General features: G+C 46.6%; 1 protein-coding gene across 4 annotated transcripts in view; it reads left to right on the top strand.

The window, feature by feature from the left end:
* PLEKHO1 (pleckstrin homology domain containing O1) overlaps window positions 1-10,680 on the top strand; it is a 41,521-nt gene extending 30,841 nt beyond the window's left edge. For 2 of the 4 annotated variants that reach the window (XM_030542571.1, XM_030542570.1), the window contains exon 6: window positions 69-10,588. In XM_030542571.1, coding sequence (XP_030398431.1) covers window positions 69-821 — 753 coding nt within the window. In that variant the 3' untranslated portion in view covers window positions 822-10,588. Of the gene's footprint in view, window positions 1-68; window positions 10,589-10,666 lie in introns of those variants that run through there. The other 2 variants (XR_003997714.1, XR_003997713.1) reach the window with 2 other exon arrangements.
* The last annotated feature ends 1,533 nt before the right edge of the window (window positions 10,681-12,213 follow it).

Genomic DNA, 12,213 nt, shown 5'->3' on the forward strand with positions numbered 1-12,213 from the left:
AAGTAATGGGTGGGCGACCTCTGCGTCCATCTGTTCACAGCTCCCGCCTTTCTCTCCATGGTCTGCAGGCATCTACCTCAACGTCGGATGGCATGCTGACACTGGACCTCATCCAAGAGGAAGACACCTCTCCCGAGGATCATGGGACCTGTGAAGAGAGCTTCCGGGTAGACCTGGATAAATCCGTGGCGCACCTCACTGCCAGCCGGCGCCGGTCGGATTCGGAGAACGTCAAGTCCTTGGAGAAAGGCCGGTCAGTGAGCCTACCGAGACGGGAGGCGATCTCGTGGGACAAAACTGGGAAACGCAACGATGCCTTCGAGAAAGGGACCATGTACACCCCGCAGGTCCCCAAAAAGCTCTCGCACTCAGAAAAGAACAAATGTGCCTCCATGGAGGAGATTTTGTCTCGCCGGGACTCTTCTGCGCACCGGGCAGTGCTGAGGAAGGGGCTGGAGGCTCAGTTTGCTTCGGGTGAGCCAGAGCAGCTGGCCCGGATACAGGAACTGGTTGCACTGAAACTGGAAAAAACTCAGGAACTGCTGGCGGAGGTGAAGGGCTATGGGGAAGGGAAGCGAAAGACAAAAGATTTTGACGCGGCTGCCACCACCACCTCTTCCTCTTCCAAGTCAGACTCTGAGAGCATCTTGCAGGAGACAGAGAGGTTGCTGGGCGAGGCCTCCTCAACCTGGAGCCAGGCCAAGAAGGTGTTACAGGAGATTAAAGAGCTGAGGGACCTGTACAAACAGTTAGAATTGCAACCGTCAGACCCTAAACCCAAACAGATCTCACAGTCTCAGTACAGGAAGAGCATGATGTGAAGGCGTGCTTCAGGGTGGGGTGGTGGTGATTTCTTTTTATTATTATTTACAGTGTTTGAAACAGTACAACGTACCTGTTCTCATCAAAACTTGCTCCTCAAGCTTCATCCCTTCCCCTCCCCAGATCTCCCCCTCACCCCCCGTCCCCAGATGAAACAGAAGGTGTTCCAATAAATCAGTTTGGATTCCTACTTTTTTTCCAAGTATCCTTTCTCTGCGTTCTTGGGTTGCTCATGTCATGCTTGCAGCATGGAAGATCACCAAGACCTGGAAAGCTCCCAGCACACTTGTGGAGACATACGCACAGCAGCACGGGTAGATATTCTTCCTCTATAGAAGCCCTGGGTTTGCTGCTCTGAACCCAGAGCTGTGGTTCTGTGTCCTGCGTTACAGCTCTTTGATCAAGAGCATTGGCAACTTGGTTTATGTTTTTCCTCCTCTTTAAAAAAAAAGAGTCAGCACGTGGAGGTCCCCGTTATCCAAAAACTGTTTGGAAGATGTTTGCCAGTGACATCCAAGCCAGGGTTGGAATTCCGCTGTCAGAACGAGGAGATTCCCAGCCTGGAATGCAGTCTGACATGTCGTGAGGCATCGGGCGCTCCTTCCTGGATTGCAGTTAACAGGGCTCTTCCCTGGCGTTGTTCCTGCACTGATCCCAAACCCTCTTTTGCAAACTCCTGTGGCAGGCAGCTGTTAATACATGTGGTACATATACAGCCTTCCGTACGGAGGCAACAGGTATGCAATCTGTGTTAAAACTAACCCTGTCTGTCAGCCGACAGCCGATACTTCGGAGACACCCCCTGGCCTGGTGCAATGAGATTTAGCAACCACAATGTCTTCCTTCTTGTGCAGATGATCAAAGCCTGGAGTCCAACGGGCAGTCATTATTTGTTTTTTGTTGTTCTTTCCTTCATTTAGGCTGGAGTGAAATGGAAAGTCAGGGTTTGGCACTGAGGGCAACAGAAAAGCTGAGAATTGCCGTTGGTTTAATGGGACTGATTCTGCTCTCGCTCACACTCCGTTTACACAATCGAGCCTCACACAATTGTCTCTTAGCTGACATTGACATGAGGTCAGTATCAGGCCCACTGAAACTCAAACGGATTCCAAATTACAGCTCAGATATCCTCGCCTCGCCGATGTCTAGCACTTTTCTAAATAGGTGGCTCAGCTTTCATGCACTTAGGCAGCAGGACAAGAGGGAAATAGGCAAAGATTTCTCTCAGGGCTTAAAGTACACTGGCAAATTAACATCAGTTGTTTTTTCCAAGAAATCTAATTTCCTTGCCTATGTTGCAAAGAACCCTTGAGAATATTAAAAACAACTGAGTTTTAAATGACTAATTTCCTTTTCACTGTTTACATTTTGTACCTCTCACATATTTGAAATGAGATGAGTTATGTTGACGTCTGCGTCTGGTCAGTTTCACTCATGTTGCCAGCTAAGGCTGTGATGTTTGGGTTGCAAATGCTGCAAGGAAATGTTGATCTGTGTTTTTTAAAAGCTCCCACCAGCTGGAATTAAATAACATTGGTGGCAATATTTCTATTGGCCCGAGCTTCTTTAACAGCTGGTTGTTTGCAAAGCTTAAATTTGGGGCTCAATTTCATCTGACAATGTCCCTTTAAGTTATTCATATCTATTTTCAAAACCTGTCCTTCAAATGGCAGATGAATCTCTGGTTCATTTCAGTTCTTATCACAAAGTCACACAGTCATGCTGTCATGATAGAAGTGGGGAGATTTGGCTTTTACAGAATTTACAAGTATCCTTTTCTTGATTTATGTTTTTTAAACACGTTGGACCACTCAACGGGTGCATTTTTACAGTCAGTGGAATCAAATTTCATCCCTCAAATAACTAACAAACAAACAAACAAAAAACAGACACCTAAGCCATTCTGACAGTGCCCTGTCGGTTTGGAAGCAGGTTTGTCCTACAATGAAAACTCACATGTCACATAGTAGTTAGAGCTGGGCAATATTTTGCAACGGATTCTAAGCTTGGGACCAGGTTTTGCCAAGCTTCATCAACCTTCCCGCTAACCTAGGGTGGACTTCTGGGCAAATGGGGGCAGGTGGAGTTATGATTTGTGGACAAAACCATTCCGTATGGTTTTGACCCCCGAATTGGGCAGCTGTGGGTTTGGTTCAACCCAAAACTCCTGTGATACAAACCCGGTGAAGTGAATTCAAAAAAGAAACTATCACACCAGTGCCCCTGAAAACCAAAACAGGCAAGTTTCATACAGCTCTAGCCACGGCATTTATGTCCGGACACCGTGATTCTGCATCAGCACAAAGTCATGATGTGATGCTGTGAGATCACGGTCTCCTCATCATGCCACAGTGACATTGCTCTTACCCTGGAGCATCCCAAAAAGTAGGGATGCAAAAATTACCCAATCAAAAAATGGGATGAGTGGCAACTCAAAGGAATTGGAATCCTCCCCATCCAATCAAATTCCTAAAGTCCCCCCTGGCCATGACCTCAGAGGGGCTGTTGGAGGTGGAAGGGGAAGAGGTACGAAGGGCCACCTCCCACTCCTTGCTTCTGCGCCTGGGTCATGAACATCGCCATGGTTTTGACTTTTCTGTGCCTTGGGCTCCTCCAAAATGCCAATAACAAAGGGGTTATTTTTGAGGTGCTCATTCCCCTTCTATGTCCCACCTCCATCTCTCCTTCTCCCTCCCTGGTCGATGAGCCTAGAGAGCACTTGGCTCTTACAATCCCATGCTGTGGCACAAAGAGAGGTCCCAAAGCTGGCCAGCCCTGTCCCACTCCTTTGGCCTTTCCCCTACCCAGCAGCGTTGCCAGAGAATTTGGTAAGACAGCACATTTGCATTATCATTTATGATTTGTAGAGCGGGCTGGAAAATTTTCAATGGAATGTTTTTCCTTTGGAAACCAAAACTTCCCATGGGAACATGTCTATTTTGATAAAATTTTGTTTCTGGGGGAAAAAAGTGAGGGGGAAAACAAAAGTTTTGATGAGTTAAAAACATTTTGTTTTGACATTTTCAGAATGAAACACATCAGTATTTAGTTTTGAAATTTATATTATAAAAATGTAAACACATTTTAAAATGCCATCACTGAAACAAGAGCGACAAGGTGGGTGAGGTGGTATCTTTTATTGGACCAACTTCTGTTGGTGAGAGAGAGAAGCTTTTGCGCTTACACAGAGCTCTAAAACATTTCAATTGGCCCCAAACCAAAACTGTTTCAGAAATGTCATTTTCTGGAAAATTCTGAAATTCTTTGGTTTTGTTCTAGCTGGTAACTATGCAAATTTAGAGATCACCAAATTTCCTGCAAAACAGAAATTCCAGTTCCCACGCAGCTCTGGTCAGGTGTCAGGACTCACTGTGTGAGATGCGGTACATTTTTATTGCTGGTTGGTCTATTACAGTAGCGCCTAAGAGTCCCAGTCATGGGTCAAGTCCCATGGTGCTAGGTGCTGTACAAACACAAGACAAAGAGACACACCTTGCCCCCAACATGGGACATAATTCTTCCTCCATTCACTTTTAATCTTTTATTTTATTTTAAATTTCACCAAATGTTCCCCATTTGTCAATCCCTTTTGTGGGATTACAGAGAAAAGTCAAATACAAGAGAGAGTGGCATGTGTGGGGAAAACATGCCAATCAGTTTAGCACTGTTACCTTCCTTCCCGAGCACATCTTCCCAAGTTAAAAACAGCATGAGGAGTTGAGGTGGGGAAGGGAGATAATGTGTGGGAGGAATGTTCGGGATGACTAGGGGTCTGCGGAGGGAGGAGGGGGATAAAGAAACCAATGGCTGTGATCTCCCTTCCCTTGCACTTTGTGCAGTCATTTGTGTCAATGCAAAGCGGGTGCATTTTATACCCGTTATGCGCTGATACAATTGACTGAACAAGGGGCAGGGCAAACAGAAAACCCGGCCCCACATCCTGTGTGTCTTTGATTCATCTGATCTTTCACAGCAAGTTGCAATTTTTGGTTTCAAACCTTCTGTGCATCAAGAAACAAAAAATTGAGCCAGTTTCACTGATGCTCCATAGTCAGATCTTTTCAATCCAGCTGTGCATGTTGGGAAGCAGCATGGCCTAGTGGATAGAACATTGGACTGGGACTCAGGAGATCTGCATCCTACTCCCAGATCTGCTGCTGGGTGAGCTTGGGCTAGTCACTCTCTGCCTCAGTTTCTCCAGCTGTGAAATGGGGGAAAAGATACTGACCTTCTCTGTAAACCACTTGGAGATCTACTGATGAAAAGTGCTCTGTAAGAGCTACATATCATGATGCTATGACTAGCTGCTCTCGGGTTTATAAGGCATTGCACATTACTGTGGAACGTTTGTATTGGTATTAGGTTTTCTGGTTCTGGAGCGATTGCATGGACATTGTTTTCATTGTACAGCTAAGGGACTGTCTGACCAAGGTTGCCAGTGGCAGATGGCCCTCAGAGCAAGCCTGCATGCTCATTTCTCTGTTATACTGTATCCCATGCTCCTGAGGTCAAATTCCAGTCCTGCACTTCATGCCACATCAATGCCATGGGCAAACTACGGGACCAAGGGCTACAAATGGGTTTGCAGCTGAAGGACTGTAACTCCCAAAAGACAAACCCAACAATCGTCCAGGGAAGGGAATCATTCTCCTGTTCTCACTGAACTGCCACTGAAATCAGTGCAAACTATTCTGGGGGTATGTCGGAAGAATAGGGAACCTCAGAGTTTTTCCCCCCACCTTCCTCTGTAGCATGGTTCGCCTGCAGGGATCATCCATATATCTCAGCTAATCAATTCCCTGCCATTGCAGAAGCTTGGGGTAGTGGGGGCACTTTGGTCCCACTCATTCTCTGCCTGTGGTGCAGTTCCGTTTCCTGCAGACTGGAATGTTTTGGTCTAACTAAAATCTTTGGGAGCAGCACAAGAGTAACTGGGTGAAATGTGATATACAAGAGGTCAGACTAGATGATCTATCTGATGGTCCTTCTGGCCTTAAACTCAAGGAGCCTATGAAATAGGAGGGTGAGGAAATATGGCTTAAGCTCCCCTGTTCAAATGGCATTTTGTGACTCCCACGACCCAAAATGTACGGTGAATAACGTGGTGGCCGTGGTGCCTGGTTCTCCATTGCCTGCACCGTGTGTGATTCACCCCTGTGCCAAGTGGGTGTATAATGCTACCGAATCAGAACAACAGTGTTTGCACCCACTTTACACTGGTCTAAATGGGGTGCAGGATGATTGGGGGAAAAAAATCAAGCTTGGGGGCTTCAAAGCTAGTTTTTCACTCAGGGCGGTATGCCCATCTGTCAGCTCTGCGCTCAGCCAGCGGAGACGAGCTTGTGTTTAGCTTAAGCTAAAAAGACAGAGCAGCAGGCTCAGCTTTAAAACTCCACGGTGGTTTTATTTAATTAATTAACTTCGTTAAAAAAATGGGTCCAGAATTGCCCCCGGCACCGGGCAGCCACATATTCATGGCTCTAATTACCAGCAAATTTTCATTAACACTGAAAAAAAGGGGTCATGAACAAAGCAGCATGGAAAACGCTACGTGAAGGGGTCTTTTATATCCTTGCTCCCCACCCACTAAGATCAATTCAAGGGGAGAATATGCCCAGAAGCGAATCACTATTTTTTTTTTGCATGCCTCTTAAATCTTTTACTGCTAGCTCCTTGATTCTCACTGCACCTGCCAAAACCCAATCATACTGCAATGAAATCATTGCTATATATGGCAGGCACTGCTGGTTCCCCCGGCTGCGCCTCCTGGGTTTGGCAGGTGGAGGGCACCTGTATGTACCTGGGCATTCAGCACAGTGGGTGGGTTCTCCCTGAAAATAGCAAGGTGGCTAGGTATAGTCAAAGGGTTAAAAAGAAATGGGTATTCAATGTTTTTATTAAGTTTGATTTAAAAAACGAGATCCATTTTGCATAGAGCCCTTCATGCCAGCCCTGAGCTGGCTAAAATGGCATAGCCCACGAAGGAGAGCACTTGACAGGAGCACCGCCAAACCACAGCAAATGTCTATGGCTCCCATGAGCACAGCAGTGCAGCGACACACCAGGGAGCGGAGGCATCTGGAGGGTTGGTTTGGAACTGGGGCAAATGCAGTCCCTGAAAAATCTCACACCCTGAGCACTACACTTAGGTTAACCTCACCCCCAGTGTAGAAGCAGCTGAGTCGACAGAAGAATTCTGCCATCTGGTGAAATCCATGTCTTTTTGCGTATATTTTTATGTTGGAAAAAAGAATCACAGATGCTAAGATTGTTTTTGGCACAATGCCACGGTCTTTCGTTGTTCTAGTTTTATGTGGGCCGATGACTGTTTCCCAACCTCTTCTTTCACTTGTGATCTGGGCATTAAAATCTCCCATAACCAGGACAAGATCGTGGTTTGGTGTTTCTTTCATTACATTGTTTAGTTCTGCATAGAATCGCTCTTTGTCCTCTTCATCTGCATTGTTTGTTGGAACATATGCCTGGACTATGGTGCACTTAATGTGTCAAGAGTGGAATCTAGCTGCCAGTAGCTTATCTGATATTGGCTGCCAATTCATAAGTGATTTCCTTCAGCACTATTCCTGATGATTCCTACACCTCTCTCATGTTTGGTTCCACCTGAATATAACATTGTTTTTTCTCCAGATGTTATCATACTTTGATCTTTCCATCTAACTTCACAAAGTACTAAGATGTCAATTTTATATCTATCCATTTCTTTGATTACCTGTGCTAATTTTCCTGCACTATTCAGAGTTTGTACATTCCAGGTAGCTATGGATGTACTCTTTTTGGCCATCAGAATTTGGACCACCGAGTGGATGACTTCCCAATGGATTTGATCATCCACTGTCAACACTTTCCATCCTCCTCAGGCCGTGATTTTTGGTTTTTGTGGTTTATGTGAGTAGTTTCTGTAGCTAGAACTTTTTTTTTATGGTGACGGGAAGCCGTCCCATCGATCAACTCTCCTACTTTTTGATCCAGGCTTGGAAACCTCCTCCTTTTTCATCTGGGCTTGGGACTGGCACTGGCAGAGTTGTATTATATATAAACAAAAAGTTGTTTCAGACTGAAATATTGAATTTTTTCATTCCAAACATGTCAAAACAGGATGTTTTGCTATTTTTCCCACCCGCTTTCCCCTCCCAAAATGAAATTCCAGAAAAATCAATCCCATTTTGTGGGAACCTCCTATTCCCGTGGAATATGGTTCTATCAGAATTGGTCTGCCCAGCTCTCCATCTGGCTGTTCCTCTGTTTACATCTCCCCTAGCTCTCTGCAGAACTACTCTATCTCACATTTCCCCTTTGCAGTACGGCAGCTACTGGTCACCAAACCACCCACTCCCCAGCTAGTCTCGTTCTCTGCTCAAAGCTTAAAAAAACCAAACCACCAGAGACTACTGTACTCTTCAGCAATGAAAATCACCAGACCACGGTGCTTTCCTGTGCAGCGCAGCTGAGAAGAGTGTCATGGCAGAGCAGTGACTCTTAAGCTCTGTTCTGGTGCAGCTCACTTTGAAATCTTACCCCCAGCCTCCATTCCACCAGCGTGTTCGTTGGGTCACGAGAGAAGGCATTAAGTGGGCAAGGTGGACTTAAAAGCTGGGACTGTTGCCTGCATCTTGTTGCTACTGTCTAAGAGAATTGACTCAGTAGCTAGCGGGCTGGACTAGGAGTCTGAAACCTTAGTTCTATTCCTGGCTTTGCTGCTGCATGACCTTGGGCCAGTCACGTCACTGCTGTGCCTCTGTTCCCCTCTCCCACCCTGTGCAAAAAGATCACTGTAAACCTGACTCTCCTTGGTAAAGAGGGTTGAAAGCTGCTGTGAAGAGCGAGGGATTACTGACGTATATGACCAAGGGCCTAAAGGCCCCAACCCAGATCAGGCCCCCATTGTGCCTGGTGCTGCTCAGACACAGATAGTTCCTGCTCCAAAGAACCCCCGGTGTGAACAGACAAGGGGTGGGATGGGGAAACTGAGGCACAAAGAGGGGTTTATACCACCCCTGTTCAGTAGAGGTCTACATGGCATGGAGATGAAAACACCAGTACACTAGTGCTGACACCACTGATGCTAGAGCAACAGTGGGAGATTTTTTAAGGGCTAGTGTAGACGAGGCTCTATTGTGGTTTTGTATCTAGTGGGTTTCACTGAGTTTAGCAATAAACCAGACCTGGGCTTGTCTAAAACTTGTCCCTCCGGCTGGCTTCATATTCTGCCCCGATCTCACCTGAAACCCAGCCCTACTGGCCTTGTTCAGAAGGTCTTAACTTCAACAAACCTGACTCAGGTTCAGGACTCGTAACAAAACCCAAAATCTAGGATGTCCTCACACAGCCATGCCTGTGGTGCTCTCAGAGAACTGCCTGTCCTTAAACCAGTACCCTAGGAATGATTCTGGTTTGCCTAAATCTCCTACTCTGTGCTGTCTATCCTTTTATTTCAGAGAATCGCTCCCTGTATTCCTTTTTCAGGGAAATATCCCCCCCCCCAACTCCTAAACACTCACATCCCTCCAAAAAAATCCCTCTTAAACCCAGTGGAGTACAGATACATCCCTGTTTTGGCCTCTCCAAATGTCTCTGTCTAGTGGGAATGAACAAACACAAATACCCCAGAGCCAGTAAACAAGATGCCAACTTTTCTCCTTCCTCTGCCAGCAGACTGGGCCCCTCTGATTCTTGCAGACTCGTATTCCTAGCAATCTTGGTGGAGGATTATTTATTTATTTTTGTTTAACTCTCTCAATGGTAGTGTTGGACACTGCCAGTCTAGGCAGGCACCAGACCCATAAGTGATTTGTTTAGCTTTCTGCCCATATGCGCCTCCTCCTCTGCTAAACTGACATTGAATTTCAATTTTCAAACTGAGGAATAAGTGATGGTCCCATTCCCCCTCCCAATAAACATTGACTGGCTCTCCAGAGGACTGGGAGATGGTTGTAGCTGAGCTGCAGGAAACCACAGTAGAACAAAAGGCTGCTGGAGGAACAGAACATAGGGACAAGGATGATTATGATACAAATGGGGTGGGGGAGCCACTGGGGGTGAGAGAGAAGAGCTTTTGGAGAAGGCAATAGGACTCTTTAAAAACAACGAAACGAGAATACAAATAAGCACCAGCGCCAGAGGAGAAGTGGGATAATCTCTTGACAGGAGGCACATGGATCCAAGCTGGTTTGAGAAGGGAAGAGAAAGCGAAGGTGTCATTTCATGGTTAGAGAAACAGAGGGAAACTGAGTGCAGTGGGCAAAGCCAGTGCTGGGCTAAGAGTATATTCCAAGCAGCGGAGACACCCGCACACAGATCTATTAGGGCAAGGCCCAAGGGCTAAGTTTGGTCCCATTGCAGCAGTCCACCCCTAGTCAGCAATTCACTCTCAGATGCTTTGCTGGATAGGGATGTGCTTAAGCACCTGCTTAAGTATTTTACTGAACCAGGCCCCTCAAATGGAACCCACAGCTACTCCCGCCAGGCTATCCCAGGAAAGCCAGGACAATGCTGATTGGCCAGTAGTTATGTCACAGAGTGTGGGGGCGTCAGGGCCCTGCACTCCCCACTTCCTGCGATTCACCGTGACTCTCAGCCAGCCAGTAAAACAGAAGGTTTATTAGATGACAGGAACACAGTCCAAAACGGAGCTTGTAGGTACAGGCAACAGGACCCCCCTCAGTCACGTCCATCTTGTAGACCCCAGCCCTGGGGCTCCCTCTGTTTCCCCAGCCAGCTCCAAACTGACACTCTCCAGCCCCTCCTCTGGCCTTTGTCTCTTTCCCGGGGTAGGAGGCCACCTGATCTCTTGGTTCTTCAACACCTCCAGTTGGCACCTTTGCAGGGGAGGGGCCCAGGCCTTCAGATGCCAGGAGACAAGGTGTCAGCCATTCTCTGTGCAGACCCCTGCACACCCCTGCCCTCTAGGGCTCTGCAACAATCACACATCTTTCTCCCACCACCTATATACTTAAGAACTGCAGAGGGGAAACTGAGGCACCCACACAGTACTCAGAGAAAACATTAAGAACATTCCCACTTCGTCACAGGTTCTTATTGCTGCTGAACTCCTCCAATGAGCCATTTCTGTTCATCTGTCAAGTGCGGGTGTTGCTCGGGGCCCTATGAGTTTTATTTATTTGTTACAAAAGCAGAGGCTGATTGAGGTCATGACAAATTGCCACCACAGCCCGGGCACTGCACATTTCCAGCAGCCCCTCTTACAGGTTGCAAACTCACGATCTGGCTTCACCTGGTAAATAAAGAGACCAATTCTTTTGGTTACGATGTAGCAGCTGCTCTAAAAACAATGGGCTGGATTCTCATCTGGTGAACTGCAGGCTTCCATGCAGCCATGTCACTTTATATCAGCTGGGGAATCTGGCCCCAGATTGTTTTAAGAGTGGTGCATCCAGATAGAAAACTATTAGCATTCTGAGTGTGTGTGTGTAGGGGGGAACTGAATGGACATAGACCCCTCCCTGCAAACAATCCCCTAGTACTGCAACCTAAACTGAGGTTAGAGACGAGACGAGGCACAGAGTGTTTCACTAGCTGGGAGGGATGCAGTAGGCAGGCAGAATTGTAGGTAAGATCTTTATTGAGCATGCCACAATGCCAATGTTACATCAAGACCAGTGTGTGTCCAGTCATACTCTGGTCACCTGTTTGAACCACCAAATAGAGTCCCTCCTGGAATTGGACCCTCTATCTCCAGTCCCACTCATCATACGCCACATGGAGAAAATTCTGATCTGAACCAAGTTTGGAGAGGATATAACTGGGTTTCGGTTCCAGGACTTAGGCTCAGCACATTATAGAAGCAGAGACCAGTTGCAAAGCTTAGATCCCATTGTAACTTCTTCACAGTGCAAGAAAACTTGGATATTGGGATTTGGTTCAGACCCATCTCTAATAAAAGTACCACCCGATCTCCCTTTCCTGGGAATAACTTCCATTTTTAGAGTGTTTTGTATTATAAAGCAGCTTTTTCCTTTTTCACCCTACTGTTAACAGACAAGTGTATTTTTGTATATCCAGTACTTGAAGGAATCAGATACCACTTTCCACATCTCATCTTTATCCCTGCTATTGTAATTAAAATTCTGCTGACTTCCTTCCCCGATGTATTTCCCATCTGTCACCTGCTGCCCTAGACGCACGTGCGGGAGAACTGAGACAGTGAATGAAAATCAGTCCCTCACGATTACAATACCTTGTGCCTAACGAACCTCATGATTCTGCCCCCAACTCAAATAGCAAGTCCTGGCTCAGAGAGAAGGGTGGGATTTTCAAAGGAGGCTAACGGGAAAGTAAAGAAGGGATTTTCCAAACTAAGTGATTTAGGAGCACAGATCCTATTGAAAGTCAAGTCATTGAGGCCCAGATCTC

Source organism: Gopherus evgoodei, chromosome 24, assembly GCF_007399415.2.
Source record: "Gopherus evgoodei ecotype Sinaloan lineage chromosome 24, rGopEvg1_v1.p, whole genome shotgun sequence".
Taxonomy (NCBI): domain Eukaryota; kingdom Metazoa; phylum Chordata; order Testudines; family Testudinidae; genus Gopherus; species Gopherus evgoodei.